The sequence below is a fragment of the Coloeus monedula genome (assembly GCF_965178545.1).
Source record: "Coloeus monedula genome assembly, chromosome: 9".
NCBI lineage: Eukaryota > Metazoa > Chordata > Aves > Passeriformes > Corvidae > Coloeus > Coloeus monedula.
Genome location: NC_138789.1, coordinates 1893755 through 1919322, shown reverse-complemented (window position 1 = coordinate 1919322; position 25568 = coordinate 1893755). Strand labels below are relative to the sequence as shown.

General features: G+C 41.0%; 1 protein-coding gene across 6 annotated transcripts in view; it reads left to right on the top strand.

Moving 5' to 3' along the window:
* The window catches only part of RABGAP1L (RAB GTPase activating protein 1 like), a gene marked incomplete at its 5' end in the record, with an annotated part of 238535 nt that overhangs the window by 143122 nt on the left and 69845 nt on the right, over positions 1-25568 (top strand). For all 6 annotated transcript variants that reach the window (XR_014226648.1, XM_082287051.1, XM_082287048.1 and 3 more), the window contains 3 exons: positions 909-1034; positions 2444-2587; positions 14765-14806. Coding sequence is in view for 5 of the 6 variants with exons in the window: in XM_082287051.1 (XP_082143177.1) it covers positions 909-1034; positions 2444-2587; positions 14765-14806 (312 nt within the window). The remainder of the gene's footprint in view (positions 1-908; positions 1035-2443; positions 2588-14764; positions 14807-25568) is intronic.

Sequence of the window (25568 nt, the reverse complement as noted above, 5' to 3'; positions counted from 1 at the left end):
GAGTGAATGCACTTGAAGGTCGAGAGGTGTTCTTGATTGTCAGTAATTGTTTTAATTTGTTACAATCTGGTGCTTCCAAAAGAAAGCACGTTTTTAATGGGATTGAAAGGTTGATTTGGGTTCTGTTTGTGACTGTCATTCTTGTGGTACCTGAAGGCAAGGGGAAGTTGGGAAGATGATGTGGAGGTTTTGTGACACGGGGCTTCCCACCAATTCAGCATTCAGTGGGCTCAAGCCAACAAATACAAGTGTAGAGTGGCTCAAACAGCTCATGTGAGTGCCACCTTCCAAACCACTGATGGATGAGACATTTTGGTCAGAATGAAATACAGATTATGGATGTAGGGATTCCAAAAAAGTCAGCATGTGAATAGATGGGATTGTGGGAAACCTGACTTCAGAGTTTGATGCCCTGGGGTTTGAATGAAAGTGGATAAGCATTGTTCTCACTAGGGGTCGGTTGTACCTTATTTCTCCTGAATTTTTCCCATTTAACCACAGTACACATCACTGTCATGAGTTGTTGCCTTTTTATTTTATTTTCCTTCTTTTTTTTGTTTTTAAATTGCTTTTATATGCCTGAGGGTTGTGCACTGGTTGTTCTCATACCTATTTGACAGAAAGAATGCTGCTGACAGCTGTGCTGCTGGGATGTAGACGTACATGAACCTGTGATACGACCCCACATTTTCTTCAAAGAAGGCCAAATCCAGGTGCTCATCAAGGAGAATAGTCCCCTTGAGATTTTAGTTGGTTAATTCAGCATTCATAGTACTTGGCTGAAAATTTTAACACATCCCTGGTTCTGAATGCACTGTGCATAAGGTGTTTAAGTGTGTGTGTCTGTGTAAGGCATGCCCAGCCCTAGCTCCATTATTAACCTTATTTTTGTGTATTTTTCCAAACAGATGCCAGAGGAGCAGGCATTCTGTGTATTTGTGAAAATAATGTACGACTATGGCTTGAGGGACCTCTACAGAAATAACTTTGAAGATCTCCATTGCAAATTTTTCCAGCTGGAGAAGCTAATGCAGGTGGGGCCAGAGTAACAACTTCTCCTTCGATTTATTTCGTAAATGGAAATACTGGCATGAAGAAGAGATTAATGCTTTGCTTCCAAAAGCTATTGGATAATAAAACCCCTCTCCTTTTAGAAGTGGGGTAAAGCAAAGCAGGGAAGTTTAATAGCTGAATTCAAACATCCTGAGTCAGATTTGTTTCTAGTTTCTTTTGTCTTTGATATATCACTCTTGCTGCTAATGTTTGTATCCAAGCAGAGCAGGTATTTGATTTCCCCCTCCCTCTGTTTGCTTGCTCCCTGTCTTTCTGTTTCTGATGATGTTTAGAGAGAATGTCTCTGTGCTGTTGAGACCAGTGTATCCTTCAGATTGCCTCCATCAGTGTCCTACTTTCCATGAATTATGTTGATGTTAAGAGGTCAGGCGAATCAGGACATCCTGATGCTTATGAAATACCAATCAAGCGTGGATCATTGGGCAGGTTTTACTGTCTCTTCCAAACCTCTGCTCTTTTTTCGGGTGGAATTGTTTCATCGAGCAGTTTGGCAGAGCTGAACGGCTGCACATTTTATACATTGTTGTTCTGACTAATAAGGAGTTACTGACAGTTCATTAAGCCCTGCCCTTCTGCTGGCACAGGGAAAAGCTGGTTGCTGAAGTCAGTTCTCAGAGATGACCATAGGTATCTCTGTGGGATGTACTGAAACCAAACAAACCAGACTGTTGTTAATTTAGTGGTATTTTTTCAGATGTCAAATTGTGCATATTTCATACTCGGTGGAGTAGAATTGCTTGCTAGTTAATGTGATACTTCAGCATATGGTCTTCTCAATATTTACATATGTTCCCAAAGAGTTTTGTTAACAAACAAACCAGATTTTATTAACAAATACACTCTTAACAAAAATACTTTATTAAATGACCGTATCATCACTGTTCAGGAGGATTTTCAGTGCTTATTTTGTGTTGCCTGTATGTGCTCCTAGTTAGAGAAATGGTCTGGTGGAGTTGTGTGCTCTGTTGCTTTCAAGCTCTGCGAGGTGATCTGGTTCCAGTAGCCGTTGTTTTTTGTGGCAGAAGCCTTTCTAGCAAGACACAGCAAAGGAATAACTTAAAAATACACACCATGACAGAGATTTTACAACTGCTCTGCCTTTCGGCTGTTGAAGATTTTGTAATTTCTCAGTCTAATCTCAGTATGTTCTTTGATACTGTGATAGAATCCACTGCGGATATCTTACTAAAAACTGTAACCATGGGCACTGAAATTTATCAAGAAACATTTTCATTGCTTGAAAGAAGCCAGGCTTTCACTTTGTTGTGTTTTTTGGTATTTAGCAACCCTGGTCCTTACTGGAAATATGGATGGAGAGCTCAGGTTAATGAGTTAATACTGAAACATTTATATTTTCTCTTTATTCCAGGAGCAGTTACCAGACTTGCACAGCCATTTCTCAGACCTCAATTTGGAAGCTCATATGTATGCATCCCAGTGGTTCCTCACTCTTTTTACTGCCAAGTTTCCACTCTGCATGGTCTTCCACATCATTGACTTACTACTTTGTGAGGTAAAAAAAGTATTAAATCAGAAAGCCCTTCCTCCACTCCATCAGTGTTTCTTCTTGCTGAAGTCTTTTACTGCTTAATTGTAAAATGGGTGTAACTAAGTTCTGCAGAAACCATGGTTATATTGAAGAGAAGATGTTCAGTGAAGCACTGGTTTGGTTTTCAAATTGGAGCTGTGAATTGCCTCGTTTTTTGCTGAGGGGTCTCATTAAGACTATCTGATGCACGTCTGTTTTTCATTTAATTTGTTGAATGATTATTCAAAGTTAGGAATTGTAATTTCTTGAAGACACCTAGCAAGGAAAGCTCTCCAGATGGCCTGATTCAGAGTACCCACAGACAGAAATGGTGGCACTGACTAAAGATGTTGCTTTGGTGGCCTGATATTAAACAAAGAGTGAGAAGGGCCAAACACACAACTGAATGAAACTCCTTCCTTTTGTTTTTTCCCTGCTATTCCAACTACTGCTCCAGGTACAAAACACTGTGTGTGTGTACTGTAGATATATCTACACTTCCTTTGAAAAGCCAGTCAGAATAGCTTGATAATCTAGAATATTTATTTTGGTAAAATACCAGTCCTTCCTTTGGTAAGTGGGAAGTCAGAGGCATCCGTGGCATTGCACCTGCTTTTAAACGTGTCACTGATTTCCTCTCCAATTTCAGGGGGTCACAAACATGAAAAGAAAGAGATAGATAAAATATTTGATAATTTTAAATGGTGAAGGCTTCATGAAACGCTGTTGACTCTAGTTCATTTTGTTCATTTTTATTGTGAAGTATTTTCTCTGAGAATCTTCAGGCTTGCTGCACGTGCTTTGGTAGGATTCAGTCCTGGTCAGACTATTTCTTATTCTGCATATTGGTGCTCATTTATCAAAACAAGGCAAGGTAATATTGGCAGTGTTTATCTCAGCGTGTCTGAAGCAATTACAGTGGGAAAGAAAGTGAAATCCAAGGAGAATCCAAGGTGAAATCCAAGGAGAAAGTGAGCAAGTGTAGCATTAGAACATGCTAGGGAAAGGGAAACTTGTTAGTGTTTGTGGAGGGTAATCACACACAGCTAAAGGAGCCTCTTTTACTACAGGTAAAAATAAACCAGAAGGAGTGAGAAAATGTATTTCAAGTGAAAAGATCCCCATAGGCATCTTGAGAAACACTGGGGCAGTGTGGAGACAGCGTCCTGAGGCATCAGTGTAGGCTATCAGAAAAGTGCTCCTAAGATTCAACCACTCACAAGTAACAGGCAGTTCTGAGAATTTGTGGGAAGGGCATAGATTAAAGTCATATGAAAATGAAAATTGTAGACAGCAAGTCAGTTCTGAAGGTGTGTGGCCAAAGGCAGGACCTGGAAGAAGCCGTTCCTTGACAGAGGACTGAAGCTGTGTGTCCAGTCAGCCTCTGGAAGGAGTTACAGGGGAAATCAAAACATCATTTTTTCTGCATTAAATTGTTCCTTACTTTATCTCTGAACAGCCAGCCTGCTGATAATTCTGGCAACTGGAAGGAGAAAAACCAGTGGCAGCTGCTAACACTGAAACATATTCTGCAGAAAAAATCCCCAGAAAAGCAAGAAGCCTTTGAAGTGAACTGTCTTAAGTTTTTAAAAACAAGCTTCCAGCCTTCTCCTTAATTTTTCATAGATACAGATGAATTTTAAATACCCTTCAGGTTTCTGACTTGTGCTTTCTCCACATCCCTGTCCTGTTTGTCATCACAAAATGTTCACATTCTATGCAACTCTTTCAGGGATGAAAAAGTAAGGGGCAGAAAACCATTTAAAGCCATTGTTGAATGCATCCTGCCAGCTAACAATTTCAAGGGAGCCTCTCTGGTCCCCTTGAAAATATTTGAATTACAGGTGAACAATTTGTGTCTTGGAATAGCTGATCCTTAGAGGTCCCTTCCAACCCCAACCATTCAGTGATTCCATGTCAAGCAAAAGTTTTTGTATTGGCTTGGGTTTTTCATCTTCGATTGTGGCTGGAAGAGTGAAATTGGTCCTTACAGATACTCAGCTTTCAATCCAGAGAGGAAAAATACCTGTTGGAAGTCCTGTAGTTTCACAGCTACCCAGGGAGGCACATTTCCTTCCCTTGCATGCAGAGTGGAACAGTGGCACAAGCTGGGGGTGGAGCTCCTGGGCAGAAGCAGAGCTATGAACAAGGAGCTAAAAGTTATGATGGGAATTAAGTTTTATGGAGGAATTTTTAGAATCCCATCAAAGTGAGTGTCACTACAGTCAAGGTCTTCTCATCATTCTCACATGAAATATTGCTCCAGAGCAGTTTTATGTAAACTCCCACAGTTTTGGGATTTGCCATGGCTTCTGTGTGACTGAGTTATTTCATTCTGTTGTCTTCTTAGCATCTTTATTTTTTGTTTATTTTTTAAGTTGTCACCAGGCTATTGAAGATGTAATCAAACCCTCCAAAATACTTAAATTTCAGTGGTCTAAGAATATTGCCTGAGTAGTGCTGAGGCAGACTCTGTCACCCATCCTCACGTAGAAAAGAAATATTTTGGAATCCTTTGTCTTCCCTGTGACAGAAGCTTGAAGAGGATTTTGGCCTTCCAGGCAGGTACACCACCACAGTGCTGTGGTACATACTGTAAGGCTCAGCTGCTTGTAATAAAAACACAACCCTATTATTGATCCAGGTGAAAGTTTTAATGTGATTTCAGCAAACTGTGTGAGTTGGATCCTGGAGATCTTTCCACAAGGTTCCTTTTAGCTGCCTGTTGCAGCTGTTTCATTTGTCTTTTCCCCTTTGCTATTTCTGTTTGCATTGAGGAACATTTTTGTTGATGAAACGCAGAGTTGTATTTGGACTTGTCAGTCTTATCTATCAACATGACATGATGTTATTGAACACTTTGCGAGCCTGCTCTGTTTTGCTGTCTCTTTTTGTTCTATTTTAAATTATTTATTTAAAGTCATGCTCAGAAATAGCAATTCATCTAGGTAAAGCTCTTGTCACTCAGAGCTGTCCCCAGTGCAACAGCTGCACCTTGGCTGTGCTACAGAATATCAAACAGTTGACATTTCACTTTATTTTGTGTTCTAAAATATTCCATTTTAAATTAAAATATTTGTTTTAAAAACACTAAATAAATGACCTTCAGTAGGCATTTAGAAGAGGAAAAACAACCCAAACCAGTTGGCAGATAGTCTGTAAGGGTTTTTACAATTGTCATGAAAAGAAAATTCTTTACCCTTTCATGGTCTATACAGTGCTGCCAGAACTAAAGGAGGTGCAGAGCTCAAGCTGTCATTCCATCTAGCTGAGAATTTTGAAACACTATGGGGAACCTCCATTTTAAGTTAACCTGGCTATTTTTTGTGCAATTTTGGGGGATATAAAATAGTTAAGGATGGTACTTCTGTCCTTCCAGGGAATATGCAAAAACCTCTCCTGTACACTGCCCCTTCTGGGCTGGCACAGACCACTGTTTATTTTAGTGCCATAATACATCCTTTGACTATGTAATTTGACTACTAAGCTAACAGTTTGGCTACTAAGCTGCCATTCTGTGATCATGGCTGGATATAAAGGGATGCATATGATTATCAGTTTTGAGTATGAAATTATTTAATGTTTTCTGATGTAGCTGATAGCAAAGAAGGGAAGGTGCCTTTCACAGGACCACACAGCACAGTGCAAGAAGGGGGAATTGAAAGCTGGGATACCATCACTCCTTGGCCTTTATATATCAACTGTTGCTTTCAGGATATTATGTAAATATTTTTTATAATCGATTTTGAGAAACTGTTTGTTATCATGAAGGCTGATAGGTGACTTTAACAATCTTTTAAAATGTGAACAAGGTGGTGCTGGTAAGTGAACACTTACTGATAGTTAAAATGTGGCAGCACACTGTGGAGATACGGCTATTGGGAGCACTCCTTCCTGATGAAACACTGAAAATCATAGCAGAATTACAAGTATTGACGCTGAAGAGTTGATTTCTGTCTTGTGTGTGTCTTGCTGAGGATGGATGTGCCAGGAAACGCCGTATGGTACCGCTCAGGGCTGGCCGGCACGGTGCTGGTGCTGACTGAGGAGGAGGGACCATAATAGCTTGCTATTTTTTATCTGTCACTGTCAGATACTTCTGTGATGCCTTCAACAGAGTTGAGAAAGAACAGATTAACATTTCAATTTATTAAACTTCCTCAGGAATTGAGTCAAGAACAAGCCCACTTCCTCTGTAAATCTGCGCTGAGATGAAATGTGAATTAAATAAAGGATTGTGCACAGTTGTTTATCTTCTGTAGACCTATAGGGAAAGAAAGATGGAACTTTTTGGAATTACTTGTTATTGCCGTGTTGTCAACATTTGTTAACCCTTCCAGTTATGAATATTTTAAGGAATCTTACAAAACAGCAGAATGGACTTGCTAGAAATAAAATCTCATACAGTAACAGCATATTAAAAGCTGGGCTTAAATTCTAAGTAGGCATCGATCTGTGCTGGAGCTGTCTGTGTTACCCTGGTACTATTTACCAAAGCAAAGTCAATGTCATGCAAGGTCACTGGAAAAGGCCAGGAGGCCTGTGTTTGTTTTTCCTTTTAGGAATACAGGCAAATAGATTTTGGCATTTGGACTGTCCTTCCTCCTGCCCAACCCCTTTGCATCAGGCCTGCTGGAGAGCTGAGTCCTGCTGAAGTCCTTATCTGCTGTTTCATATAAAGAGACTGGAAAGGATTTCTTTCCCAGACTGCTATAATTAGCTTTTAATTAATTAAAGAAGAAGGAGAATAGGTTTTCTCAGACTCCAGATGGATGACTAGAATTTGAATGTGGATGTCCAGTGGTAATGCTGGTTTGCTGCATTCAAGCATCTGGTGACATGTCAGCCATCATCATCTTTTTTGTTGCAGAAGTGGGAGGTCTGCAATGGAGATAAGATCAGGTTTGCTAGACCTGGATGTTTGGTTTTTATGTAGTGAGATGAGTTATTTAAAACCACAGGAAAAGTAATTTTAGCCTAATTCATCTGATGACTAGAGCTGTAATCTACTGTGGGGGCTTCTCAGCACTAGAACAGAAATTAAAGTGAAAAGAAAGAAAGAAGGGTGTTGGATTTGATTGTGTGTTTGCTGCATGAGGAACTTCTTAAAGCTTTTGGATGTGTGTGCTTACAACATTCAGATTATAATGATAAACAGTTCTAAGTTCTTTTCAAAGTGAAGGTTGTTAGTAGTATAAGGTGGTTGCATATAAAATTCAATCAACAGCAGAAATACTGGAGGTGTGTAATACCATGTTCTGTATTGCCTTGGGGACCAGGGACACAGAACATTCTAACAGAATTTATAATAATTCAGGCTTGGCCCAAGGAGAAGGGTGTTGTAATAGAGAACATCTGAGAGGTTCTAGGAGAGCCACAGGGTTCAGCATAACCCTTTACTCAGGGTTGTCCAGCTGTTCCTGTGAGCATCCATAATTTATGTATCTTCCAGTTGTGGCTGCTGCTTGTTTATCCCCAAAATAACAAAGCCAATGATAAATGCTCAGCATGAGCAAAGGAAAAACAGTCTCAACAACAATCTGCAATCCAAGATAACTTATGAGAACAGAAGGTACCTTTTGGGTGATGTTGATAAATTTTGTGGTCCTAAATGCTAAGGCTGCTTCTGTTTCAGAAAATGTTCCAAGCTCTAGGTGAAAAAGGTACCAAAGACGAGTGCCTGGTTTGAATGACCCAGTTTGGGCCTTAGAGGGGTGACACATCTAATTCCATGTTCACACTATGTCTCTGAATTACTTTCCCCGTTGCTCATGAAATATTTTAGCCACCTGCTAGTTGATGTTCACTTGGTTGTTTTTTCTAGGAATACAGTAAATTTCCATAATGCTTACTTTACACTAGTGCCATCTGCTGTATTGGAATAGCAGCATATCCTAAACTGTCTTGGCAGGCTTCAAAAACACTTTAGAAATAACTGAAGGAAAGTATCACAAATGGGAGAGTGATATTCTGCGAACAAATCCAGGAAGCTGAGCTAATTTGGGAAATGTTTTTAAAGAAGAGGGTATTGCAGTCTGCCCGTGCCAAAACCCTTTCCGTTGCTTTGTGCTCAGAATCTGAGGCTGTTACGAATTTTCTGAGTATGTAAAATCAAAATGTGAACTTTGCATTTGACTCCCTGTTGGAAAGGGAAGAGCGTGTCAGGGCTCAGAGGGACGAGGGCCAGAGCTGTGTCGTGGCAGGGAAAGGGCGAGGATGGGGAATAAACCCTGGGAAGAAGATCAGGCAGAGTGCAGGGGGGTAGATGCTGATTTAGGGTGGGCATGTGTTTTTCTTTGTGGTTACTCTGCACAGGTAGAGGGGGAACAAGGCACAGCTCTCTGTCAAGAGATGTTCTGATCCACTCACCTCGTCTCCTCTCATGTGAACCGGGATCTGGAAGATTCCTTCTCCTCTGAGCACATCTAACAGCCATTCCCTGTTTCCATACCAGAGGGCCTGTCTTACCTCAAGAGATACGAGGCCTTCTTTTTCTCTCCTTGTATGTGATAAGGCCCTTGGTGTCTAGTGTCGATTCAGGCCCCTTTCTTTGTCCCTGTATTAATCAGTTTTGGAAAAAGGGACAGAAATGTCTAAAACCACAGCAATTGAAAGCTCTGCAAACCAGAAAAGTAATGTTAGTGTAGTAATGTTAATGCTGCTAGCCCATAACCACTTGCTGGTGAATTAGGAATGTGCCACTGCAGAAATACCACATGCAAGGGAGCAGTCTGATACGTGGAAAAGACTTAATATTGTATGGCTGTATTTTTTATTCTTTGCAAACAGTCACAGAAGGTGGAGGGAAAAAAATGTTAATCTCACAGCAGCCTCTACCTTCATTCAGTTATAGCAACGTCTCAGCAGCAAATGGCATTAAAACCACCCAAAACATGTAAATATTCATGCCTCAATCCCATTTATTTCTACTAAAAGCAACCAACCAAACAAAATTTCATCTGAAATCATACTAATACAGCTTCGTGGTTGCCTGGTATCCATTGTGTGCTGTTTCATGCTGCAAAATACAGAAAAGTGACACAAATCAATACAGAATCCCCTGGCAGGGTTTTTGCCATCTCCCTGGCACCTGCCTCTCTCATAATTCAATCAGCTGCTTTTAATTGGGTTTGTGTACTTTTCATGGAATCATAGGATCAGGGAGGAGATTTCTGTGGTTTTGTCTTTGCTGTGTTGTAGCATTTCCTGGTGTGAGTTATTGTACAATGGATGTGGAGTCACTGGGGGAAGCCCAGGCTGAGAACTCGACTGTGCTCTTACGTTAGCAGTCAGATCTCTTCAAAATGTGTTTTTTGTTTGATGTTTTCCTTTAGTAAGAAAGCTGTATCTGTTGTTTACACAAGCCTGCTAATTTGTGTTGTGCCTTATTTGAACAAGAGTTTTAACCTTTTTTTCCTTTAGTCATCCTGTCATTGAACTAGAATAAATGCACGAGCTACACAAACTCTGCCTAAAAGATGTTAATTAACGTGCATGCCCCTGCAGAGTGTGTTCCAAGGCTGCTCTGCTTACCAGGGGAGGTTTGAGCTTCAGACCTTATATTCATGTTGTCAGCCAAACAAAGACATTTGTGACATTCCTCAAGTTTATTGTGTGTTCTCAACATATTAGAGTTGCCAAGTAATTGCTTTGCTGGAACCCATCCAAAACATAACTAGAATTTTAATTCTCCTTTAGAGTCTGTAACCCCAATTACCCTCTGCAGCTCCTTTGAAAGACTGTGCAACTGAACACATAATTATGAGACACTTTGGAATTATGAAACAATGTCAAGTTAACTGCAGTTGAATAGCTTATCTCCCTTTAAAGAAAGGAAAATGCAGTTATTAGAAAGCTGGAAGAGGTTCATGTCATGATGGGCTTGAGACTTCTCAGCCATTGAGGAGGTGCTTAGCTGACTCTCATATCTGTCTTTTTAGCTGGTGCTGAACTTTAGACAGTATTTTATCAGTATCTTCCCTGTTTCCTTTTACATGTCCTGCATATGTAGGGGAAAAAACCACAGATAAGGACATGGATGAATTAAGTGTCCTTTTTTTTAAAAAAATAGATTCACTTCCATTTGTTGGTGAAGATGCTGCCAAGGGTATTGCTGTGTAACCAGAGGAAGGTCTGTCAGAGGATCTGGGTTGGAGAGGGAGAAATGCTAATACTGAATATAGCCTGTCTTCTCCTGAGGCTTCTATCGTTAAACAGAACTTTTAAAACAGGAGAGAAATTCCAAAGTCATCCCCAGTGCAAATGTTCTCCAGATCTGGAGGACTAAATTGTTTGGCCTCACTCAGCTCTGTGCTTGGCTCTTGAATTTTGCTCATAGCAAGTGTTGGTTTGCTGCCCCTTGACTTCCTTTTTTCCAGCCTCTGGGCAGATTTGGTGGGTCAGATGAATAAATCTGCCTCCTCCCTTCAGCAGGAAGCCACAGGCAGCCTTTCTGTCACAGAGATCTCACTGAATGCAAACTGGGTCCCATAGAATCACGTCTTTACCAGCCTCAGTTTGTTCTTTGTTCCCAGCCTTCTTTTCAGGCCTTTTCAAAAGCCATCTTGTTTCAGAGTGCAGAGGGACTCAAAGGGAGGACTCCTCAAAGAGGCTTCTATCTGCAGAAGGAGTCTTGGCTTCAGAGGGAGTTAAGGAACTGAGAAAACCTCTCACTAGACCAGAGTTAACATCATAAGATTTCCATTTACTTGCAGCCAGTCTTAATTTCAGTGCACGTGTATACTTTCATTTTTACAGTCTCATGAGAGACAGTTTCACTGGTCTGCCTGTGAGAACATTGCCTCCAGTCATGGCTGGAAATTACAGGTTTTTGACACACAGTCCAAAGAAGCCAATGTTTCCATGAAGCACAATCTTAATGAATTAAATGGGGACTTCCTGGATGGTGAGTGTTCACCCCAGTACCAGTAGGTATGAAGGGCTCTTCTGCTAAATGATGCTCTTTCCTCTGGAGTAAGTGTTCCTGGACAGCAGAGTGTGCCTATAAAGCAGAGGATGGTCAGGGTGGCAGTCAGCAGGAGCTGGAAGGAGGCTGTGATATGGCACAGATTCCAGCATTCCCCCTTTGCTGACCCTTACCTTACCATATTCATTTCTTTGAGTTGGGCTTGTTCCTTCTCCAAAACTCCTGAGTTTCATGAGCTCTCTTAACCTTCTCTAGGCCTCTACACAAGCTTAAGAGGATCCTTAAATAACACCTGATTCTGTGATGTGACATGATGATGAGCCCCTCACCATTCCTGTGCTCTTACAAGTTCTCGTTTATAAGTGTGTAATTTTACCCTTAACTGTTCTGTATTAAAAAAGGTGTTAAGGTAATTATGAACAACTTTCATACATGCAAATCTTTTAAACCTCAGGATGAGATCTGCATGATATTATAGTGTCTTGGTTTAAAAGAGGTAGTGACCATTCTGGATACAAAAAAGAAACAAAAAAACCAAATGGATATGGGATAAAAACCATCCCCAAGACATACAGCAGTTATTTCAAAATGCCTGGTTAAACAGATGACCTTTGGTTTTAAAAAGTAATTATCAAAAGCTCGTTTCATATGGGCTCCCTTCTCTTTCCCCCTTGTGGATGATTTGTATGTACTTCCATATTTCCATTATAAAATTGCTGGAGGGATATTGCTACCCATAATTTATATGTCTGGTGCACTTTGGTATTTTCGGTCTTTCTTCTTAAATAGCTGAAGAAGTTTAAGCTGAAGCTTATAAATCACTGTGTGGTAAATTAAGTAGGGTTTTAAATAAGAGATTGTGGGAAAATGAGCTGAGCCTTCTTTTTCATAATCATAATCATTAAACTTGTCTGTGGAAGGACAGTGTTGCATGAATTAGGACAAATAACTCCAGCAGGCAGATCAGTGGTTATTGAATGTGTTGTTCAAACATGGGGTAAGATGTTTCACTGCTTTGAACTCTACAGCATGCACCTCCAGTCCACTGAGCTCTTGGGGTGCATTGGCCCTCCCAGGCCTCCCTGGTCAGCACCAAACTGCAGCAATTGATGCCTCAGCTCTAAAACGCTGCTTCAGTTCAGGACTTGCCCCTGCCTGGGAGGAAAGGGGAGAGTGCAGGTCTTTTTCTGTTGCTGAGAGTAGCAGAATGCTGCTCAGGACAGCTGGATAGGGAGGTTTGAAGTCCTTTCATGTTCTGATTTTAGGGTGCTTAAGCCTTGAACAAGCTCTCTCAACTAACAGGAGCAGGTCTGTGAGCTGCCCATTGCCTGGTGGGGCTTAAAAAGGAGATGGGGATTCTCAAGGCAGGTGGAAACCTATTTCTGCTGCAATTGCTGTCCATGTGAAGAGTGATGGTGTGAAAGGAGTACCAGGAGAGTTTGATTCATCTGAATTCAGGAACAGCGTTTGTTTCAGGCAGACAGAAAAAAAAAATATTTAGAAAATAAATGAGAACTGGTGTACACATTTCTTTTTGGTTGTGCCAGAAAATGCACAGGACATTAATTCCTCAGTAGTCCAGCTATTAGAAGTAGTATTCTTCCTCATAACAAAATCTGATCAGTTTGCTAAGAATAAAGTGCAGTGTTTGTGATGGCTTGCTGATACTTCTCTCTCATTTATAGCTCGTATGTTCAGGTCAGTCCTCTCTGCTAGACAGTAGAAGTTGTGAATGGCATGGCTGTGTGCAATTAACTGTGGACTTCAGATTAATATTTGAAATAAGCCTGAAAGTACTGTGAACTTATTTTACTGCTGCTGGAGTTATCTGTAATACTGCTGGCATTATCAGTGTCATGAAGGAAAGTTACAACCAGACTTCTCTTTTTCTAAATTCTTCTAAATTTAAAAGAAGTACATAAAGCCAAATAACTTGAAGTAATTGTTTTCCCGTTTGGAAGAAGGGTTTCTAGTGATGAAGCAAGATTCAGTCCTGCTGCAGTTGTGACCTCTAGTGGGAAAAACCGGTTTGTTATCGCAATGATAATGCAGTGAACTGCAAAGTAATTCAGTGTTGCAATATTCATTATGTCTGATGTTGCAGCATTTCCAGCGCTCATTAATGGTACAATCCCTTCCAGGCACCATACTATCTATGTAAAAAATACTATTTATTCCCAAGAAAGCTTCTGTAAAGTCTCAGCACATTTTTATAAAAGCTAGTTTTTATAGAAACACGGTCTCAGGCTTTCAGGAAGAGGATTGGAAAAACACTCAACTGAGAAAGCAGAAATTGTTTGGAGAACGTTGCCTTGTCAAAAGTCTTGCTGTTATCCCACAACAATATAATATAATTGCAGCATTACTTGTGTGCAAATCTGTTGAGGTATTTCTAGATACCAGCTCTGGGAGCCATTGTAAGGAAAGATTTATCATGCCATTAAAGAAGGCAAGAGGATTTGGAAAACCGAGGAAAACAGTCTGAACACCAAGTACATGGTACAGCAAATGAGAACTGGATGTAGTATTTTTCATATTTGGATGAAGACAAAGCTATTTATAATCTTAAATTATCAACATATGTAGGCTGCAGACTTTCTTTAATCTTCAAATAAATGTGTATTGTCCTTTGATTTCTCACTGAATGCATTTCTCTACATTGGTATTTCCAGCTTTTGCAAACCAGCAAGCAGCCTCTGGATACAGCTAGCAGCTTGTTTAGCTTTGAAATAGTTTTGACTTTGGACTAAATGCAGTAAAAGAAGGTGCCTTGTGTACTTGTGGGGTTGTCTTTGTTACATTTGGGGCTTATTTCACAGTTTGAGTATGAAAGATTGTGCATGATAAATCATAGCTAAACTTGCTTACTTGACCAAAATCCTATCACCTGGACTATTTATTACATTTTGTTGATGCCCTGCTCATGGCAATATCCTGCACTGTTTGTGAAAGCCAGCATTGACAAGCACTGAAACAACAGCAGGGACAGACAGCGTGTCACATCCATAACACCTGACTCATGGAGGCTCCCAAAGCCCCAAGGAGCCATCATCTCCCCCAGCGTGGGAGTTTGGAAATGTGCCCCAAGGCTTTAATGAGCACCTGGGAAGTGTGGCAGGAAAAGGGAAGCATTCCCTAGGGACTTACAGCATTGGATTTTGATGCCACATAATGATAAGTATGAAAAGAGGTTCATATGCTGGGACTGATTGAAGTCTCTTTCCTCTTATTTTCAGGGTATGAACATAATCTTCCATGTGGCTTTGGCTCTTTTAAAGGTAAGTTATTTTTTTTTAATTTATTTTGTTTTATTAAACTAAAACATTGACGTACTCTTTATCTTAATGTATCATTTCTAAAGGACTAATAGTGGGATATGATTATAAAATAGTTATAAATTAGTGGGATATATTATAAAATAATAGTCCCAATAATAGTGGGACTTCTGCAGTAGGGAATGAAGGAGACACATCCATTATGGTAGAGGTGTCTTCAAAATTGTACTCATGGTAGATGTTTTTATTAAACTTAATTATATCATAAAGCCTGTGGAACAAGGGGTGCAGTCTGAAGATTTAAATGTCTCAGTTACTATTAAGAAAACAATTCAGATTCATTTCACAGCGTACCAATTTTGTGTGTGGTTTCTTTTGTATAAAACGTGATTGATTGGTATCAAATGGATTTGTGACATTGAGAGAGGAATAGAAATCTTCTCTAATACTGGAACTTCTGTCTCTGGCCTGGACTCAGCATTATCTGAACAACTAAACCTGGCCCTTTGGCTGCAGCAAGGTGAGCTCAAAGTTAACCTGCCCTGGCCTCCACCAGCTGGCTCTAGTTCAAATCCAGCCCTCGTGCAAGCACACAGTAAGGAATTTGAGATGACACCCCGAGTTCAAGTGATATTCCCAGGAAATAACTTAGGCTGAAGCTCAGGGTAGAATAACCTGTCACTGCTAACACAACCACCCCAGAATGGGGATGCAGACTAGAACCACTGGACTGTTGCTGGTCCTGCAGTGGGATTTCCTTGTCATTTTCCTAGAAAGAGCAAACACCTACCGATTGAGTTCTTCAGCAATGAGTAATTCTCAGAGATTCAGCTTCTATGGCACAAAATCCTATGGCAGCAGTGCTCCACACTGGGAATATACATCCATATGCTGCTGTGAACAGAGCCATTTGAAATTTCCAAACATGTATATTTTCACAGAATCATAAAATCTCCTGAGTTGGAAGGGGGGACCCAAAGCATCATCGAGTCCAACTTGAGGGCAGGTGACATCAGTGAAGTGCTGTGGTGTAGGCAGGAGCTAGTGTCTGTCCTTATGGTGAGGAAGTGTCCAGCATCACCTGTGCTTTACACAGCTCCTGTGGACAATGGGGTCATGACTCTCTACTTGAGTGCATGTATTTAATGAAGACTCCTATAAACAGGAGATTGGTTTAATATCTGTTTCCAGGGAAGTGCTCCTACACAAATTGGAATTTGTAAATGGGAGGGAGGGAAGTGTGTGCTCTTTTCTTCCTGTTTCATGTTTTATTTGCAGCTGTGAGAGCTTGTTAATATTCCAGTTTTCAAGGCCATTATGAATAATGGGAAATCTGTTAGGTTATGCCATGATAGTGAGGAAGGGAAAGGAAGCACCCAGCCAACACCCTGCAGGTTGGCTGCCATCATAGCAGGAACAGCTTCTGGGAAGAGGCAGAGGTACCAACTTATGGATCTTTAAACTAAAGAAGAGATAAGAGGAAGAGTACTTGCACAGAGCTGAAGATGGCTGACCAGGTTTTCAGCAAAGGAGAACTTACAGTTCAATTTAGTTATGAAGGATGGCTTAGGGACCACCTGCTTTACATTTCCTGCTGCTGTCAGAGGGAAGGGTTGAACCAAGGTTAGCAGCAGAGCAACTGTTCAGAAAATACAACTTTGGAAAGAATTCATGGGTGTCATACAGCAAATAAGGATTTTCTTTCCTGTTGAATAATTAGCCCACAAGTGGTTCTTTTAACCACAAGTGTTCGGTCTTTTCATTTTATCATATACCCCATGACATGCTGCTTCTCCAGTTGAACATTTCTGTTTGGATATTCCAGAGGAGGAAAAGTCAATGAAGTAATTTGTCACTCTTATTTATAACGATTTTCTAAGTGTAAGAGTTGGGTTTAATTCTGCTTGTAGCAGTTATAGCAGTTCTTCTTGTGCGTGCATGCTGTAGCTGCCTGTTCTAGCAGTAACAGACACTAAATAAATGGTAAAGGAGGTGTTACCCTGAGAAAGTATTTCTGTAGTGCAGCCAAAAACAAGTACAAAGAAAATCGAGGTAAGAAAGATAAGATTCTAAGTCAGAAAGAGTCACCTGAGAGCACAGTTCCATCGTGGCATGGAGATGGAGCTGGTGCTTACATACAGTTGAATTAGCATTATAATTTGCTTTCAGCAAGAATTGCTCTTCTGTTAGGGAAGAAAACAGTTGAGAACTGAAGTATTTTTTTTCCTGTTTATAAATGTGTTCATAATCTTTCCTAATCATTAGGAGCAAAGTGGTTTGGTGTACTGCTCTTTTCACGTTATGGAACCTGAGTATGCTGCAGAAAAACTGCCTTAAAAACTGTGTTTCAAACACAGTTTTTGTCTCTGATTTGTCTCTGATTCTGAAGTGAATGAAAACAACTCCTAAGGATTTGTTCTTCCTTAAAACAGAGCGATTATTCTCTCACCCACAATCTCTTGGATTATTTGAAATTTGGATAAGGGAATCCTTCATCAGTGGAATACTGGAGTCTTTATTGTGTAAATGCCGTTTTCCTTGCGTCTAGTGGAGTGTGTGCATCCAAATCCCTCATTAAATAGCAGTGGAAGAGAAGCTTTTATCTGGAACTCTCTTGTACTCAGTGCTGTGTCTCACAGTTCCAGCTGCTGGTGCTCTCAGTGAATATTTGTTCATTTGGAAATGACAGTGCCACTTCTGTGACCAGTTACCTGTGAAACCTGGGTGCAGCCATCCTCAGAAAATAAACATTTGAGACACACAGGAATCCTTCCTCTTTCCTTCTCCCACATTCCGAGTGTGCTTGCAGCAATGAACAGCTAGAGGATTAAAGCTCTTTAGCTGTGAAAGCCATCGTTTGGGCATCAATCTGATTTCTTATCAAAGGGAAACAGGTTGTTTTTGTGTAGCATCCAAATGTACTTCACAGCCTGCTCAGGGTCCCCAGCTGGTGGCACTGTTTTACACTGGGAGGCACTGGCTTGCATCACGTAGGGACTGCATCTGAATTACCCTTCAGGAACCTGAGCTGGGAGAAAATCTAATTCCTCACCTCTCATTTTCTGAGCAGTGGAAAATGTAGTGAAGCACTGGTGTGTGAGAAGAGCCCCGGTGTGGAAAAAGACAGCAAAAATCTGTGGTTTAAAACAACTCAACAAACAGCATTGATATTTTCATTTGAAAAAATCCCAATTAAGACAATTAATTGAGAATGACAGAGGAAAATCTACCATTCCAGCACCAGCGTACTTCCTAATCCCTTGTGTCATCAACGAGTTTGTTTCTTTGTTGGAAATGAAAAGCATTAAAATCTTCACATATGCTAAGAAAAAGAAATAAATTCTAAGCTTTCTTTCCTATTTTAGTATTTCACAGAATCATAGAATGTCCTGAGCTGGAAGGGACCCCCAAGAACCATCAATGTCCAAGCCCTGGCCCTGCACAGACACCCCAACAATCCCACCCTGTGCATCCCTGGCAGCGCTGTCCAAACACTCCTGGAGCTCTGGCAGCCTCGGGGCCGTGCCCATTCCCTGGAGAGCCTGGGCAGTGCCCAGCACCCTCTGGGGGAAGAACCTTTCCCTGATCTCCAGCCTGACCCTCCCCTGGCCCAGCTCCAGCCCTTCCCTCGGGTCCTGTCCCTGGTCACCAGAGGGATTTCACTGGTTAATTCTTAAATCTTTTGTTTATGATCTTCAACTTGGCAAAACTAGCTAAAGGCACACTTTATTTCGGAAATAGCAAACTGAGGCAAGAATTAAAATACATGATTGTGTAGAATTCAGGCTCTGGATTCACTGCTGTTGTGGCTGCTAATTGCTGAAAAGGCAGGGAAGAGCACAAGGTCACTGGAAATGCAAGAGTGAACAAGAGACTTTTAAAGTAGGTCCATGTCCAAACCTTTGTGTTTGAGGGTTCATCTACTCACAGAGCGTGTGATTTGTAACATTTAAGCTCAATATTTGCCTTACTGAGCTTTAATCTGTGTGACTGTTACAAAATGTGTTGCTTAATGCTAGAGGAAAGCCCTAGTTATCATCAGGAGGGTTTATAATACTGAAAAGAAAATGGGGAGGAAATAGTGAGAAACATGTTTGTTACTGCTTGTGTTTTCCAGCCAGTGCTTTGTTATCTTACAGAGATTCACTTTGGTACCCATAATACCTTAAACCCATCACTTTTACGCATCATCCCTTGAAGTCAGGGCAGTGTGAGCAGCATTTTCTGCAGGGCTTGGGAGTTCTGACACTCCTCCTCTCTGCATGTTATCAGGAGATAACTGAGGATTGCACAAACAGGACAGTTGTGTTTCTTGGTTATTTCTGCTGGCATCTTTCAGTCTCAAAGCTCTCTGTGTCAGTCAGGGTCCCAGACACCAGGGAGCAGTATCCCAATTACAATGGCAGGGATGGCAGATGTAGATTTTAAAAGACAATGTGTCAAAATTACCTTGGATAAGGAGGGTTATTTATTATCTTTATTTCATTCTGTATCTGGACTGAAAAGGACCTCCTGGGCTGAAGAACTGCTCCTCTGCTCTGTTGTGCCATTATGTGATGCAGCATCTATTTCAGAACCTGTGGCAGCAGCTTTCAGTGTTGCTGGTCGAAGGCCATTTCTCTTAGTCCTGACTAAATTTATTGCCGATCATTTTACCCTCAGCTACTCTTACATCAGCTTTGTCCTTCAGCTAAAACAGTCCCCTTCCAGCACCACTCACACTTGCCTTTATCACCTTGAAGTGTTTATAGATACTGTCATAGGTTAGCAAGCATAGTCCCAGAAGGGACGTCCTTGCTAAGGGGTGCTTACAGTTTCCTCTGGGAACTGATAGAACCTATCAGCAGCCAGTTTGAATATGGACAATTCTCTAAGCCACTTAAAGTTGTGAACACCTCTGTGATCCACATTTAAGAATAGGCAAACTCCCCCCCCAAGCTCTCTCTCGTTTCCGGCGCTGGCACAGGTGGCTGCGGGCCCCGTGCGGGGGCCAGCGGGCCCGGCCAGGCCCTGCTTGGGCCAGGCTGGGCCGGGCCACGGCCATCCTGGAGCCATGGACCTGTTCCAGCCGTGGAACCCCCCCCACTGCCTTGCCGTGGGCAGCCGGAGCGGCTCGGCTCTCCCCCCTCTCCACTGGGATAAGAAAAATTCAACATTCCAGCTGCAAAGCTGCAAGGCCGAGGTGAGATTAACCCTTTTATTGCTGTGAAGAGCTGAAAACCTGAGGGAAGAGAGAGAGGAGATGCTTAAAGCTGAAATTCTGTTGTGAAGCTATGATATATCAGAGTATCCCGTTGTAATTTCATGAAGATATGGGGGGTGGAATGTTCAACTTGTAAGCAAAACACCTGCGCTTAGGCAGATGCTGATGCAGCTGTAATTTCATGAGAAGTTTGGACAGGGAGAGATGGACCAGATGAGGACTTTTGCTCCAAATGGGAAAGGAGAAAACCTCAGTCCCTAGAGATGCTCCCAGAGATAGTCCTGACGATGAAGATGAGGAAGACCCTTTGCTCCCAGGGAAGGAGAAGGGCCTCTGTTTTTTGTTTCTGAACGGCTCAAGCTTAAAATTGTACCCCAAAAACTTCAAGAGTGGACCCTCGAAAGCAGTTGCAGGAAAAGCTGCAAGTCGGGGGAAGGGACTCACATGCGAGCAGAGAGACTCCTCTTCCTAAATGGACTGAACAATATTTGGAAGTGGGCGGCTGTCTTGTTGTGATAATGTTTTCATAGCATGAGCAAGAAGAGACTTCTCTTTCTAAATGGACTAAACAAGGTTATTATGGAAGTGGTAACAGACTGAACATCTCAAGGGTTGTCTTTTTTACATTGTCACTGGGAGAAGGGAGGAAGGTGGGGGGAGGAGGAGAGCTCTGAAGGTGGTATAATTTTTTTTTTTTCCTTCTTTAGGTCTGTTAATAAACTTCTTTATATTCTTTCAAGTTTGGTGCCTGCTTTGCATTTCTCCTAATTCTTATCTCTCAGAAGATAAACAGTAATGAGTATTTTAGACCAAACCACTACACTAAATTGGTGTTTCTGCCTGGTTACAAACCGAACCCACGACAGATACCATTCACATGGTTTATTAAATAACCCAGTGTTCTCAGTGTTCTTGAACTCAGAGCATCTTGGCCATTCTCTACTGCATCACCTCCCGAGGTGACTGGATCTCTGAGAGAGGCCACATCACGTTTTCTGTATTCCTGTTGTGTTTCCTTATTTCTAAAGAATCTGTTTGTTCTGATAACTCTGTGTTGTGCTCTTATGCTTGTATGAAATATTAGTCCTGACTGACCAGAAGGTTCCACAAATACTGTTTCCCCACCTTAGAAGGGAACTTGTGTAAGAGCACAAATTTTCAATAAAATTGTGCTGTACTTCTGTATACATTTACATTTCAATTCTTACGGAACACACAATCAATTGTAGATTTTCTTTTTTTACTCTTTCTTCCTTGGGCAGACATCTGACCTCACCCCTCTCAGATTTTGCCCCTCAGTTCTCTCCTGAATTACTGCTTGCACCAGAACTTTAAAATCAGATCTGAAATTTTATTCTGTGTTCAAGGCCCAATTCAAAAATTTCTGCTGGTGAGAAGCAGAGGTAGTCAGAGCAGTCATCTGTCTTTGAGCACCTTAGATCCTGCTGATCCTGGAGAAGTTCTACCCGTTCCCTCAGGGATGTGTGGCTGCCAGTGGAAACTGAAGTGACCAGTGTGCCATCCCTTGGGATTGTGCCTCCCTTTATCATCTGCTTCTGAAATTATCACTTGCCTCAATCTAGCCTGGGGTGTTAATGTTTCAAAAGTAGTGTTGTCTTTTAAGGAGATGAAGAAGGAAAATCCCAAAGGGTTCAAGTCATCACAGCAAGTAAGGAAATCAGTTTCAGCTGTCCTTTGAAAGCAAGCAATAGAAGAAGAAGCTTAAGTTGAGCAATCAACTTCTTCCATATCTTACAGAAATTTTGTATAGTCTTACTGGCTGAACTTCTGAAGCCAGTGAAGATGCACCAGTGCTTGTTTTAGGTAAAACTCGTGTATTGCCAATGCAGATAATTAAAAATGTCAATTGTCTTTGAGTCAGGAATGAAATTGTGGCAATCACTGCAATTTTTTGAGAGGCATCAGATGAAAAGTGCACTAAGACTGTGGATAATGTGACTTAGGCCTTGTGTCAAAGAGTTAATATGGTTGGTTGGTTCTTGCTCGGTTCTTTCCTTGCATTTGCAATGGCTCAAGGAGCCTGAACTGATTTTTAAGTCAGCGCTGCTTTAAGCCAGTAGTTGATGAAGTGACAAGCAGGGCTCCTTTCCAGCCAGAGCTGGCTTTGGTTCTAGGTGAGCTGGTTTAGGCCACTCTGTAATTGCATTACATTTTCAAAAGGCTCTTCTCAGGAAAAAAGCAGAAATGTCCACATTAGAATCCAAGGCAAAAGAGATGTTGGGGTTTTTATACCCCTTTTTTTACAGCTTCTTCATGTAGCTGGTCCCAGGGTAAGAGCTGAGGGAAGAGAGGAGGATCCTGGCTCTTTGGAGCTAAAGATCAGAACCATCTGTTCTCTTGTAAGGCCTTCTGCATTGAGCAGAGCACAAGAAATTCAGGCTTTCAGAGGCTCTCAGATCACTGGTTTTGTATTTCTAGTTCCTAAATAGAAGATGTCCTTAAATTTTAAGTTTTGCTGGGCTGAATAATTCTTCCCCCAGACCCACTCACTCTATCCCAAAAACCTGTCCTGGGTGACTTGCTGGAGATGCTCTCTTTAGAAAGAGACATGTGCCTGAAAATGTCCAGAATCATCCAACTTCCAGACCACTGATTTTCCAGAATTAATATAACCAGTTTTCCATTTTTAAAACTCCACATTTATTTGTGTCTTGAAAATCCATCCTGTCCTGCTTAGTTACTCTCTTAGCCCATTTGATCTCCTTCTCACCCTTAAAATCAGTTCTGTTCCTGTTAGGTGAATGCTCAGCACAAGTTTTGAATTTTGAGGGTGGAGACAAGCTCTCTTTTCAAAAAGAAGACTGATAGCAGAGAAAATAACATGAAATTTGTTGACCTGAATTTCTTTAGCAGCACTGAACCCTGATGCAGATATTAATGACTCCTCTTGTTATATCATGTGTTGGTAATTTCTACATGTTGGAAAGTGAAGATGGTGTTTTTAGGGTTACATACAGTTCTGAATGAAACTGTGATGTTTATTATTATTTTTAATATCATTTAAATAGAGTGTGGATATCTCATGTACCTAGCAAATCTTAGCATTCTGTGGGAAAATATTTTCTCCAAGTATGTAATTGAAGTGAATGAAAACATCCAAATTGTCATTCCAGCCCAGACTTGTACTGGCCTGTCTACCCCAGTGTTTCACTGCCAGCAGCAGATACTGGGGAAAAACTTCTAAGAACAGGACATTAATACCCTTTTCTTTTGCCTCTGGCAATTTATGTCTTGAAAAAGAGAGAAGAAGAAGGAGAAAGAAGTGGTATCTCGTGTTTAATAATTCTGCACGGATTGTTACTCGGTGGCTTTTTTTGTTGGCTTTTTGAACACATCAGTGAGTAGCCCCAGAGACTTTCCCAGTTCAATGATTATTTTGTTTGCTTTGGACCTGCCACCTGTGACTTTCACATAAGGTTCTGTGTCATCAGGCAGTTTGGACACATGGTATCTCTTGACTTTCTCCACACCACTCAGGACTTTCAAAGTCTACATATCCCTCATCATTTCCTATTTTCCAGGCTTAATAATCATAGTCTGGTTTTATCTCCTCCTTTGGAAGCTTCTGATTCTCTCTAAATACTTCTCCATCTCTCTTACCTCCTTTTTGAGATGGGGGGACCAGAGTAATGCATGATATTGGAGGGGAATCGCCCATGAAGTTCCACTGAAGAACAGTGGCGTTCTCTGTTTAGATCTCTGTTCTCTTCCTGTTAATTCCTACCATCTGATGCATTTTGTTGGTCTCCACTGTGCACTGATCTGATGTTTTCATAGAACTCTCCACAGTGAGTCCCAAGCTTCATTCCTGAGTAGCAACTGTCAGCTCACAGTCTATCCTTTATGTGGAAAATTGCTGCTGTTTTCCATGTGCATCCATTTAGATTCATCTGCACTGACTTTCCTTGGCTGTTCTCTTGCCCAGTCACTCAGTCTTTTATGACCCTTCTGCAGTTCTTTATTGTAACCCCTGGTTTTAAATCCCTGAATAATTTAGGAGCATCTGCAGACACTGTCATCTCATCCTTCACCCTCTTTCCAAGCCATTTAAGAGCAGCCCAACCAGCATGGATCACTGCTGGAATCTGCCATGGAAATTAGTTGGTTTGCTGTGTTCTCTTTGCTTACACAGTTGTAATTAGCCCTGAAGAACAGAAAGGACAGAGTAATTTCTGATAAGAGGTGAAGTTCTGACGGTGGCCATGATGTCACTCATGGATTTTCAGAGCTGTTCTGGTGCTGGATGTCTTATCCTTTTACAGGAGCAGACTTGAAAGATAACTTTTTCTTTTTTCTTCCTGTTTTAGTCTATTTAGCTTTTCATAGTCATTCATTTTTGCCACTAAAATACAGAGATTTAATATTTTAAAATACAGACAGTTGTAATGGACTGCTCATCAAGATCCTTGATATCTTGGTACAGAATATAGATAATTTCAAGTCATATTCTATATGGTTTTATTTACTTTGAGACTGTTTTGGCATTAGTTTCTTCTGAGTTCAGGGAGCCTCAGCTGTGTAAGTCTGAGCAGCTCTGAACTGCATCAGAACCGTGTGAATAAACAGGCATTTCATGGATAGGAAGGCCAGAAACAGAATTTAACTGCTCTTAAAAGACCAGAGAGTCCATGACGTGGAAGTCAAAGCACCAGTAATGTGTGTTTATCCTCAGAGTCTATCTTAGTTACTGCCTCAGTTACTTAGTTACTACCTTTTGGGCCATCTTTAGTTTTTAGGCTCACTTCAGTCTGGCCTTCGTGAAGAATTTGGGACGGTAATCCAGTGGAATACATGAAGGGAAAAATCACGATTCCTGGTCAGACCTGGATAAAAATAAGGTGTAGTGTTCAGTGAGAATGTGGAAATAAATAAGAGTGGTAGGAAGCATAAAAATCTGAATGATGGTTCACTGTTACACTGTGTGAAAGGAGTTGCTGAAAAACATGGAACAGTTGATTTCAGCTGATAATTAAGGAGATTTTTTGGTCAAGCCTTGGAAATTTTTGTATTTGCGACCTCTTTTAAAAAAAATCCAGGCCTGATGTAAAAACTATAATGATGGTAGTAGACTACATCTCTTGGGAAGCTAATCCTGTAGTTAATTTTCCTCATTCCTAAAAATTTGCACCTCATTTATAACCTCAATTCATCTGGTTTTAACCTCTAACTATTGGATCCTATTACAGATTTTTAGACTTAGAGACTTTATTTAATAATCAGTTAATTCCATTTTTCATAAGCCCAGACCTTACCCAAAATGAACCAAACCTGAATTTCTGTAAGGATCAGAGCTATTAGCTGATTAAAGTCTGACTTACACAATAAAGAATTAAAGGCTTTCTACACTGTTGGTGCTCTGAATTTTCCATCCTCTTGCCTGTTTTGCCCCCAAGTCACTGGTGACTCTGTGCCTGATCAGTTCTGTAACTTCCTTCCCAACACCCACAGCTGTAGTGCTCTTATTTCGTCCCTTTTAATGTTTTAAGCAAAGTTTTCATTCACATCTAGAAGCAGAACCCGATGTTTCTAGGATATCACGCT